The following is a 13,021-nucleotide window of genomic DNA, read 5'->3' on the forward strand; positions in this document are numbered from 1 at the left end:
CATCCATCCTCCCTTTCGCTTATCTACCCTTTCACTCATCCATCTATCCTTTTACTCAGCGACCCGCCCTTCGGCCCATCCATCCATCCATCCATCCATCCATCCATACTTTGACTCATCCATCCATCCTTTGACTCATCCATCCACCAATTCACATTTTTACTCATCCATCCATCCACCCCTTCATCCACCCTCCCTTTACTCATCCATCTATTCTTTCACCCATCTTCTATTCAAGTATCAATCCATTCAACCTTCCATCCACCCACAGATATACACCATTTCACCTTTATATTGTCATCCATTCAATCTGACATCTATCAGTCAGTCTGTCACCATTCCCCAAACCTATCCATCCATCCACCATTTCACTCAGTCACCGATCCTTTCACTTATCCATCCCTTTCATCGATCCATGCATTCATCCATCCTTTTAATCATCCATCCTTTCACTCATCAATCCACCCTTTCACTTCACCCATCCGTCCTTTCACTCCTACAATCCACCTTTCACTCATCCATCCATCCATCCATCCATCAGTTCACCCTTTCATTCATCCATCTGTCCACCCCTTCATAAAGCCATCCATCTACCCTCTCTATCACTCATCCACTCCTTTATCCAGCCAACCATCTACCCTCTTTTTCATTCATCCATCCATCCATCAGTCCATCCTTTTGCTCATTCATCAATCCCCCTTTCACACTGTCCATCCATCCATCCTTTCCCTCCATTAATCCATTCACTCATCCACTTACCCTTTCCCTCCCCCATCCATCCTTTCTCTCATCATCCATCATTCCCGCCTTTCAATCAAGCATCCATCCTTTTTGCTCTTCCATCCAACCACCTATCCTCCCTCTACTCATCCATCCTTCCATTCATTTATCCATGCATCTATCCATCCATTCATTCACCCACTCACCCATCCTTTAACGTTAATTATGAGCCTTGGTCTGTAGAGATGCAACCAGAAGAGGTTGATCAAGAACCCCATCCCCGCTGTAGCTGCTAAAGCAAGGAGTCGATTATGCCCCTCTGTGTCAGCCAAGCAGGAACTGTTAAATATGAGTTCGTCCACAACTTGTACTGCTACTTTGGCTGTTGCTGTGGTCAATGTAGCCAAATCTATTTTTGTCTGTCCAGCACCATTACAAGAATGCTGTGCTCCCAAGGACAGAATTAATGTTAGCAGTCGGGAAAGTGAATTGAGTGAATCTTCATAAAGAGAGATGCATGGATAATTAAACAATATTAGCTCACCTGTTTGCCTTCCCAGCACACCAAATTTGAATTATTAAATTGCATTTGGGTTCTTTGTTAGAGAATTAGTCCATATTGTTAGTATTGCCTAATCACCTAACAAGTAATCATCAATTGCTATTGCATTAAACTACACTTGGGAAGAAAACTTTAATTATGGTTTTATGGGAAATTATCAAGTGCGGCCGAAAGCATTGCTCTTGTCATTAATTGTCATACTAAATTTCGATAAATAGTTTGATGGGTTGGATGCCCATTCAACAAACCAATGTTTGTGGCATGGATTCTATCCCTTTCATGTGAGTTGGCAGGTAGTGAAGAACGGTAGGGGCATGGAACATTACTCGAGAGGTAGAACCTCCTGAAGAAGGGCAATATAAATTAGTATGGCAGTGTCAAGTAAATAGGACTGCTATTATATCACTGAATACCAGAAATATCGCTAAATTAAGAACTTAGATTGTTGGTAGTATTTATGTGAAACTTATCAAAGCATACAAGTATGAACGAAAATGGTAAATAGGTCTCTTCATTTATTTAATCATTCTATTGATGGAGTTTGTAAATAGCTATCTTCTAAGTCACTGTAGATTTTGGGGGACACCCTAGAGGTGTGATAGGGCACAACAGAGGGTCTGGTGATTAAATAAAGTATGTAGGTGGAATTGTAGAACCCTGTACCGAACCCACCATCCAACTGTGTAGTATTTTGTTTTGCTGTGACATTAAAGTTCTTTTGTTTCACTAAGAAAAGCACCCATGCTGGACAGTGAATTATTGTGTCTATTGTTTGATCATTTGAGCACTGAGTCTCTGCCCCAACACCGCTCTCTGAAAAGCCATTGACTGCGAGCCCTTTCTATAATGAGAGTCAAGTGCAAAAAAGGTGTACTTGGCCAAGGACTGACTCCACAATACTGGAGGAAACGACCTCAACTAACACGGTGATAGCCCAAAAAGCCCAAAAACCCATGTTTGCCCAACTGGTCAGCTAGGTGATGTGGTGAATGTATGCCAGACCGAGCATATATTTGAGAGTGAGAGCTCTATTGTTTGAAGTACTCAAATTATATTACAGAATAGACTCACTGCACATGTATAAACAGTGTAAATCTTTCTACTTTGAAGTGGACATAGTATTAGGCGATCATAGTATTTGAACAGCGTGTTGACAGATAGTTCATTGATATTTTTCTCGCGTTCATAGAATGCCCAGCCCATGGCAGTGCTGACTTGGTTACTATGTTCATGAACCTGACTGAGACTCCGTTGAGGTTGCATTGAGTCTATTCTATAAAATTAGTTTGAGTTATTAGGAGGGTCCTTGTCCAGTTAGATAATGGCCTTTAATTCAAGGTAAGCATGGTGGCTGATTATGATTTCATTGAGGATTAAGGCATTTTGTTGGTGTCTTCTGCCACGGTTGATAATGGTAAGATACTCTGAGGCCAAGCGCAATTTAAAAAGCTTTTTGTGGATTCCTGTACTTCATTTTACAGTTCTCAGAGACGCGTCTGCTTGAACAAGATAATGGCCTGTTAGAACATGTTCATCTTCCAAAGAATACATAGAATCATGGACGGGTATAAAACATTCCCATCAAATTTCGGAAGGAATAAAATATTAGGCAGAGATCTACTTCTCTTTGAATTTAATTGTAGTATCTATAGTTTATTTGGCCTGTTGGTTATTCTTGACCTACAATGTGCAGACAGTAGAGAACGTAATGCTGCCTACATATATGACAAAAACCAATGCTTGTAGTTTAAAATATTAGGGTGATTGTATGTGCTGTAGATCATTTTAGCCCAGGAATGTGGACATGAAGGTAGGTTTGCAAAAGTAATTTCAAGTGTTGAGCAGGATGTAAGGCATCCCTTATTTCTTTACGGAATATCGTCTCTAATTTGTGGGACATCTTTTTTAATGTTAAATAATGGGTGCATTATCCGCATTATCTGCCCATCCAGTCAGACCAGAAGTGGTTTGTGTAGATCCCAAATGTGTTTTTGATTCAATAAATTGTTAGTACTTAAGGAAGACTGGGATAAGCTTGGGCTGGAATGGCAATTTGGCAATTGAGTGGAGTTACTATTTAGGGAACCAGTTGCTATGGATTTTGTCAGTGCTGCAGTTTCAGCAGGTTTACCTATTGAAAGATTCATAGACAGAGCTACTCTTTATCACTGTTGCTGTTTGGTTTCACCACGAAGCTCGTTATTAGCCCATCTCTTATGCACATCCTTTCCCAATATAAAAATGTAGAAGTTATTCAGATTTAAGTGTAGTTTTGTTGAATGTTAGCATTATTCTCCTCTGTGTGTGCAAAACCCCATTAAAGTAAGTGTTGGAGGTATTTTAATATGTTAGTCTTGTAGTGGGTTATGGATTCATTGGTTTAATGTGGTATTGTGCCATTTGGATAAATATAAGGTGCAGTTATTACAGCTCCCTGGATTCCTGGTGAAGGTTCTTAAATATGTTGGTGAAAGGAGAGATGTAGGCGTTTCTGGCACACTAACCTATGCGAACGGGGTTGATGAGTGAAAAAATGTATTGAATTCTCTCTGGTCAGAGTGGGATTATCCACATTGACTGCCACTTTTTGGTAATTAAACGTTATGTAAATCCCAGGTTTATCCCCAGAAAGGCGAGTGATAAATCCAATAATCTGATGATGTTGATATTTCTCCGTGGTGAGCACTGGCGGGATTTTCCTACAATCTCTACAGTCAGACGTTAATATGAAAATGGGAGACCTGATGCCACTGATTTCAAACTATAGTACTCTGCAGCCTAACGTCACTTTCAGATACTTACATTTACCAAAGTCCAATAGGGTTACATTCCTTAAAAATCTAGCAGAGTTTACCCGTCAGCTGTTTATCATTTCTTTGGGGGGCGAGGGGGTGCGATCACTGCTCTCCAGGAGCCCGTAGAAACAATACAACTACTCTGAGGTAGGAGATCAAGAATGCCGGAACCAATGGTTATGTTTTTATCAGTCATTCTTCTGGAGATCTGGTAATTTCCTGCACAGTTAGGGCAGTGACTATATCTCTTCTTCCATTTGCACTGGGGGACAGAAGTCTGAAGACTATGACCAGATTGCCATAAAATACTGGAGGACCATTGCCTCAGTAAATCTAATAGGTCACTGGGTGCAGGTGGGAGGAACATCTCATGGTTATTTGAAGCCAGCAGATCTTCCAGCAGCAGGTCTGGGTCAGCTGCTGTAGGTATTTGAGGGGCATATTTGGATTAATCTCTTTCAGATCGAGACTGGGGCAGCATGCATGCATGCATACTAAAATTATATTTTGCAACAACCCCTTTAAATGAATACATTATATGTGTCTCACGAGGTAATGATAACATAATATATGTACTTGCAAGGTTACACTGGATGTTTACAAGTAATAATTCCTTTACATCTATGACCCAAAGGGTTAAGTACAGTGACAGAGGTATAGACGGGGATACTGCGGTCCAGGAGAAGGATGGGGACATGTTGATTATCATGGGTCAGACTGCCAGGTATCCAGTGGCGGAAGATGGTAGTGGACAGAGAAAGATATACAGGCTATGTGACAACCACTATTTACTTTTTCCCTGTAGTGTAAGATGACGTCCCTGTACGTGTCTAATCAAGGGGTGAGCTCTCAGAGAGTGTTATGCCAGGTCAATGTAAACTGCAGAGAAGTTTCCAGGTATTGGTCATCCTTCGGGTAACTCTTGCAGACAAAACATGTAACCTTTCCGCCGGTGGAATTAAATCAGCACTGTAACGGTACCTAAACAGGGCTGGAAGGAGCAGTCCCTCTATTTTTAAAAAACACACTGCTGATTAAGCTTTAATCTGCAGTGATTTTTAAACATAGAGGGACTGCTCCCTCTTCCACGCCTGTAGTGTCCATATTTCTCGGTGCCTTGTACTGAAGTGGATACCCTTGGGTGCCCCTCCATAATTATGTAAGGGCGCAGAGGGGTATGGATTGCGCTACACTGCAGTACATACCTCTTGTTGCCCTTAGATAAGTATGTAAGAGCACTGATGGGTATGCACTGAACTGGAGTGCACTGAGGGCTATGCACGGCACTACAGTGGAGAGCATACCTCTTGTTGCTATTGCGTAGGTATGTAATGGCACTGAGAGGTATGCACTTCACTGGAGTGCACTATGTACCCCCTGGTGCCCTTACATAAGCATTTAAGGGCACAGAGGTTTGCACTGGAGCGGATACCCCTCAGTGCCCTTACATACTTATGCAAAGGTACCGAGGGGTATACACTGTACATTACGGTCTACTATTTTATTGCAATTCCGTGGAATTCCACAGAATGAAACTCCGCCAATTCCACACACCCCTATACTAAATCAGTTGTGGTCCAGTATTCAAGTCTTTATAAAAGGCATTTCCCAAAACATGTTCCTACACCCCTCCACGACCGAGCCTCTGTTTCTATGACATTGAACCTGACTCTGTTTCCCCTGCCACCATTGGTTAATGTTACTTTTGGTCTTGGATTGCTTTGTTCTATCGTTATATCAACCTGAAAGTTTATACCTCGACCTAACATTTAAATTGTTGAACTGCATGTGCTTGTCATGAGTTGCCTGATTGGAAAGTTAGTGCTTCATCCCTCATAAAAAACGTTGAAGTTGTGAATCCGCAGCACTATGATTAGTTCCTGCGAGTGTGAAATGTACAATCCCTATATAATATTTCTTTTTTTTTTTTTTTTTTTAATAACAGGCATCGATGTTCTCCACCAATTAGGCTTTGGCGGCAAAGAAGTAGGAAATCTATCCACAGTGACTGCATTGCCAGGATCACATATCCCATTACCTCACGGAATCCGCTTAACTCCTACAGGACTACTTTTAGAAAGTGATACACACATTGAGAGAACAACAGACCAAATAATTCCCTCAAGCTTTCGACAACCATTCATGGTGCTGGTTGCACTGCGCTCTTATAGAGTAAACAATGCTTTTCTTTTCAGCATAAGAAACACAAAACACAGGTTGCAGTTTGGTGTGCAACTCCTACCAAGAAAGGTTGTGGTATATGTGGGAGGAAAGCATTCTGTATCCTTCGATTACAGTGTCCACGATGAACAGTGGCACTCATTCGCTATTGATGTTAGAGACAAAACCATCTCCATGTTTGCAGAGTGTGGGAAGAAACATCTTAGTAAAGAAACTGTTTCCACAGTGCCAACCTTTGACTCTGCTGGTTCGTTTACTCTAGGAAGAATGAACTTTCATTCAGTACACTTTGAAGGCATAGTATGCCAACTGGATATCATCCCTTCGGCTCAAGCCTCGGCAAACTATTGTAAATACATAAAAAAGCAATGCCGCCAAGCTGACACATACCGATCTCAGGAGGCGCAAACCCACACAGCATCAAGATCACCCTCAGTGTCTCCGAAGAGAAAAGAGTCTTACTATGAACTGCTGTCAAAGCAAACACTACAAAATACAAGTAGAGAGCCCACTTTATTTCACAAAACAGCGCCAACCAGCTCACCAAAGAAACCCATTCGACCAACTCTTTCCTCCTCATCGAAGTCCTCATTGACCACCTTCAGCTCAAGGACAGGAAAAGCCAAACTTCCAAATCTTGACAGTAGAAATGCTACTGCTCAAGAAAGATTTAGAGCATCAACTCCCAAAACAGATCAGAGTGAAAAAAGGAATAACACCAGAAACAAATCTGAGACCCAGCAAAATCTATCTGATAACAACACGGAAGAGGCTGACAGGGACCCTACTACACAAATTGAGACCCCACCAGCAAATCCACCTGAAAAACGCAATAGGATTAAAAACAGCAGCAGGAAAAACAGCAAGTCAAAGCACCATTCAGAAGGATTTAAGGAAATGCAGCAGATCGTTAACCAGACGCTATACAGAGCATCCTTCGACCCATCTGTGTATAATCACGTGGATCCCTGGGAGGAAAGCATATTAGAGGATGAAGATATATATAACTCTGAAAACAGCTATGAAATTGACATTGAAAATTATGATTATGATTATGAAGAACTTAGCAGAATGTTCGACATGGAGCAGCTAAGAGGGCCAAAGGGCGACACCGGACCACCTGTGAGTACTCTCAGTTACATATCCCTATCATACTCTGTTTTTGTTTAATATACTTTGAATGGAAGGCTTTGGATGAAACACTGAAGAGAGTGCCAGAACTGTGAAAGAAGCGTATCCTGAATACGCAGTCCAAATTTATGATTTCAATAAGACATGCTTTTTCTCTAGAATGTTGTTTTGGCAAAAGGTTTCAGATACGTTTTTTTCCCTCTTTAGCTGGCTGAGTTCAGCCATACTCAATTCTGTGGAAGTGGCAAGTTGTAGACACACCAGATGTTTTGTTTTCTTTTCATCTAAAACATTGCCAAGATTTTAAATAGCAAAAATATGGAGACAGGAGAATTACAAAAAGTGCCGGGTTAGTGGATGCTTTCAGGTCAAGAATCTTGCATAAGAAAAGAAGATAAAATGGGAATTAAGGAAAGACGTATTATAGCAATAAAACAATATTGTCCTCTCAACAAGATAGCACTCTCTTAAATTTATAAATTATAATGACTTGATTGGAAACCATCTGTCTGCTAAGACTTTTACTTGGGGCATTTGTTAATGGTAACAAATATTTTCCTAGCAAGGCAATTATGATTACTCTTTTGTCACGCATCACTAATGCTGGACAGAGATTATGTTTCTGAAAATAATGATTAAATCTAACAAGTTTAAAATAACCATACATATTGTTTCAGTTTAATTTGTATGTTAATGTGCCAATAGGAACTCCAAATTATTTAAAGTGCATGAAATTAGTTATATAAATTGTGAGACATTTTATAAATTACACGTTTAGTTGATTTAATAATATTTGATGAAGGAATGTTTCATATTAATAGCAGCCTGCACATTCCCATTGTTGTTGTTTTTTTTTATTATTCCTACTCTTCTTTTTTTTATAATGACTTCTGCTTAGAATGTTATAAGAGAAGGATATAATAATCTCAGTTGAAGTGCCAAATAACGTGATCATTGCCATGTTGGGGTGAGATATGTTTACAAAATTAGGAATTGGGAATGACAAAGACAGACATAGTTATACAATAGCCATGCATTGAGCAATTGGTGTTTGTGGGGAAGTATTTACTAATTGTCTGGTAAAAACAAATAATTGCATTCTGCCACGGAAGTATGCACTAACATTACCACTATATTCAAAGTAGAAAGTGTATTTTGTAAGGTATAATACTCATTGAAGTAAGAGATGCTAGTTTTATAATGTTAGCTGACCACCATATACCTGCAGGGGACATCCCCTAAGAGAAACAACTTAATTTGTACTTGTGTCTGACAACTTGGAAGCTGTTACTGCAACCATCTTCTTCAACAGACTCTAGTTCTTTAAATTGACCAGACCAAACTCAGTTAGGCTGTCTCTTTTACTGATCTCAAAAATTTATTTTTCTGAGTTATCAGAATAGTTCTGCCATGTTGAATTGAAAAGCTCCTTTCAACATTGTCTCTGGTTTGGCCAGTGGGTATTAGCTTCTAAATTTCCTTCTGACATTTTCTTTGACCAGCACTTTGGATACCCTTAGGGAAGCCTACCTGTATATCATAGAGCTGTTAAATGGTCACCAAAGTTTCAAGACTCAACGACTCATTGGGTGACTGCTGTTAGAGCTAGGCCCAGGAGATAATAGATGTGCATAATAGAGTTCACATCCTACTCCATCTAGCTAGTATAGTTTACGGTGGTTAGGTAAGGCTTGACAGTTGGCTCTCTGCAATACGTAGTTTTACAAATTCTTTAAATATATATTTAATGGACTTTGGCTGCACTGAGAGGAGTTTTGTTTCCCATGTCGTGATATTGATAAATTGATGTATCATTCCACTCCTTGCACAGTGTTTGCATTGCAATGTGTGAGGAATTACTTTTACATTTTCAAAAGTGCAGTTAAAATTCTTGAACTATTTGAGGCATTATATACTGAAATTATATCAAGGTCATAGTGCTGCAGTCTTGGACATTTCGTTTACAAAATATTGTCTGTCAGGTGTATTAGTTCAATCTGATCAACTGGCAGAATGCATTAGTTTGTTAAAGAAACACAGATGAGTATAGGACTGCATCATTGTTGACATGGGGTAGGTTGGTAACCATATGCATAAACATAGTTGCAAGTAATTAAAGCAGGGTGTCCCATGATGTGTAGCCATAGTGTTTTGAACCTTTATTCCCTAAAACACTCTCCTCAAGTAGGTGTCATATATTGGGAGATGATATCCCCTGCATGGAATTATTCTTTGCAGATGATCTAAGGACTTGTCAAATATATAACTCAAAGTCAAAGTCAAAATGAGCTTTATTCGATTTCTCCATAGAAAACCATAAAAGCTTGTACATAACATATAAAACATATTATTAAAACGTTAAAAACAGTATATATGTCATAGATTAAAACTACAGGCACTTTTACAACTCCATGGAATATTCATATTATGAGAGATGTTCCACATCTAATCACAATCTATAAAATCTATAACTCAACTGGAATGCATTGTTTCTGCCATGACTCCTGTTACTTAATAATGTTCATATGTAAAGCATTTGAACAGCACTGTTTATTTGATTAAATATCTCAAACTACTGTTCTTAGTAACACTAAGACATTCCACTGAGTTATTACTAACCAAGTTAAGAGTAGATTGAGTTTGTTCGAATGCAAGAGAAACTCAGCGTTGTGTCCACCTACTAAATCTTCAATGGATACAAAATTAATAGAAACCCAATAGAAACCAGAGTAGTCCAAGTTTACATCTTTTCCAATTGTACATTAAGTCATTATTAATTATGGGCAGAAGTGAATGCATAAAGGGGAGGAAAAACTAAAAGTGTGAAAGAAGTCAGGCTTAAACAAAAACCCCAAGGGGATAGAAGCTATGTACTTACAAACATGAAAAAGTCAGAAGTGTTTTGATTGATACTTGAAGCAAGATCAGAGAGGGCAAGGAGGAGCAAACACCTGCTAATTGACAGTAAAGCTGAGGAGAAAACAGGAGACAAGAAACCAATAATGAAATGTGTGTGAGAAACTGCAGGGAAATGGAGTGGGGCACAGGGGAGATTTCCTCCATAAACAGTAAAAAGGCAGTAAGTTATGAACAGTAAAACTTACCAAGCCTACAACTCAGAGTAACAGACACACATTGGATTGTAAGAAATGTCAATTGGCAAGTAGTCTGTGACTCTAAATTAGTAACTTGTTGGCTCAGAAGTCTAGTGAAGCTATTAATCAATCCAATAGGCAGCCAATTCAAAATATTCTATTCAAGTGTGTAAAAATCTAAAAAGCTAAGAATGTAATTTTTATTAGAAAATGAATAATTCTCCTTTTGATAATGGTGAGTTTTAAGGCCTGAAGAGGGATACAAACTCTCAAGTGAATTTTCCAAACACTTAGGACATTCCTGTCATCTATACTTCTTCAAGTAATCCACTATAACACATCCACTGGTTACTTTCACAAATATGATGAATAATTATGTCGCTTAGCCTAGAAAAACCTTCTACTCTGTCCCAACTACTTTAATAAACATAGATGTGAAAGTCTCTTAGAGAAATCCAGACTCTCAGATTAGTTAGTTTAGAAAGAACTGTAAGGTTTGGTTAAAAATGAAAAGGCTTATCACAACACATATTCGCTGTCTGATACTCTTCTTAATGGGTACAGGGAAGGAGTGGGGAAAGGTCCAATTTGGTATTCATCCTTGAAATGGATGCAGCAAAAGTGGTTATTAATCTGCTTAAGTATTAGCTGATCTCTGTACGATTGAGCATGTGCTTTTGGCCTCATTTCATTTTCAAAAGATTTTTGCTACACTTCATGGTTTCAATGCCCAGGTTATAGCAAGAACTAACTTCTTCAAACTATTTCTGTTGTTTGGGGATGGAAAGAAAGGTGCCCTATTTGCCACAGGATAGCAGTGGAATCCTTTGCAGCTCTGAGAGTAAATCAGTTTACATGGAATAGGTGACATCAGATTAAATCACTTCTGTTTGCTGATGATAACTCTTTTTAGTGAAGTATCACAGCACATCTGAGCAAGAAATACTCAAAACTATGCATAGGTTTGGCGAAATATCAGTATACAACATACAATGTTACAGATTAAGATTGATGCCCATAACTAAACAAATTCATAAAATCGAATAGTGGAAGGAACATTATAATGAGTGGACAAATTAATGTATTACTTAGGAACAAGCATCTAGATATAGGAATAATTAAAATAAGGAATCATAAATTGCAAAAAATTAAAAGAATTAAAAAAAAGTGCAAAAAATGAGGATTCACAATTTATGATTCATTAATTTAGATGTACTGAAACTTTGATTGAATAATAAAATTGTGATTCATATGCATTCACAAATTCAGTTTACTAATTTCTAAATAAAGATTCTGTAACATTCACATTTCACCCCACTATTTACAAATCACAATTTGCAAATTGATAACTAGCTAACATTGCAGTGTCAGAGGATGATGACCTCACATGCGGGAAGTGCATTTCTATTATCACATCTGAGACAACAAAGAAACACAGAAGAGGAGTATGGGGTCAGAGGAGGTTTATGAATTTGTGAAATAGCATCCCATGTGCATGAATATGAGGAAGTGTGCCATACATGGAAGATAAATTCAGTGAACAGGAGTTACCAATTTTAGTTAAGGAGTATTTGGCCCAAAGCAATCAACTGTTAGGTGGTTCTGTGCCAAAGGTGTTCAAAGGACCTATTTGGCTGCATGGGCAAGAGCACATTGAAGCTGCGAGGGTTACATCTAAAAGCCTTGTCGACATAAGAAGCATTGGTACAATTTACGCTACTGTACCAAAGAAAAGTTCATCATATGTGCTACCATCAACCCAAATAGAAGAGATAGTAGTTGCCATAAGCAGTTTCTGGTGTCTATGACTTTGACTCTCCATTGGCAATACATTGTCAACAAAGCCACTTGGTGTCAGAGTGTATCCAATGTTTACATGTGATCTGGTTGCGACTTTTTCATTTGCAAGGCTTTTGTCATGCACTAGAAGGAGCAACGCTGATTGAATACTATACAGAGTCAGCAAGCATCAGTGATGCATGCACTTGGTCCCAAAATTAATGCTTTTGCCACACTTGTTCAGATGAGCTTTACATCAATGAAAGAAAGTATTAATAGTTTAAATAAAAGTATAACATCATTATTTGCTTCAATACTTGATAAAAATCATAATCAAAAGAAACCATCAAGAAAAACACTGGAGACCTGTACAAAAATTGGCCAGTGCTTCTAGTATCCTCACTAGAAGAACCGTTATATATACGTTGCAAATGCAGCATCCTGAGGATTAGCCAGGTATGGTTTTAAGATTAAATACCCAATCTACAGACTTTGTCCTTGGGAAATCCTGAGGGCTCTTGAAAGGACAAAGGACTTTTGCCACCGTTTGTGAATTGAAGCTGGAACAAAAACATAAACTTAATTATCTTAAAGGATTAGTATTGTTTTGTCATCTTTATTCAGATTAGACTGTTTACAGCAATTTCACTAAAATATTGATTAGTGACAGCATAAATCAATACACACTGTTACATAAAGGAAAACATCACCAAGCTAGCTAAGAGACCTAACCTATTCTAAGTAGAACCCATGAAGAG

The 13,021-nt window shown here is 38.7% G+C and overlaps 1 protein-coding gene across 1 annotated transcript in view; it reads left to right on the forward strand.

The window, feature by feature from the left end:
* The window catches only part of COL24A1 (collagen type XXIV alpha 1 chain), an 826,732-nt gene that overhangs the window by 72,215 nt on the left and 741,496 nt on the right, over positions 1-13,021 (forward strand). Inside the window, exon 3 of the mRNA XM_085602067.1 lies at positions 6,023-7,380. Coding sequence (XP_085458193.1) covers positions 6,023-7,380 — 1,358 coding nt within the window. The remainder of the gene's footprint in view (positions 1-6,022; positions 7,381-13,021) is intronic.

This window comes from Triturus cristatus, chromosome 4_2 (genome assembly GCF_964204655.1).
Source record: "Triturus cristatus chromosome 4_2, aTriCri1.1, whole genome shotgun sequence".
In the NCBI taxonomy this organism is placed as follows: domain Eukaryota; kingdom Metazoa; phylum Chordata; class Amphibia; order Caudata; family Salamandridae; genus Triturus; species Triturus cristatus.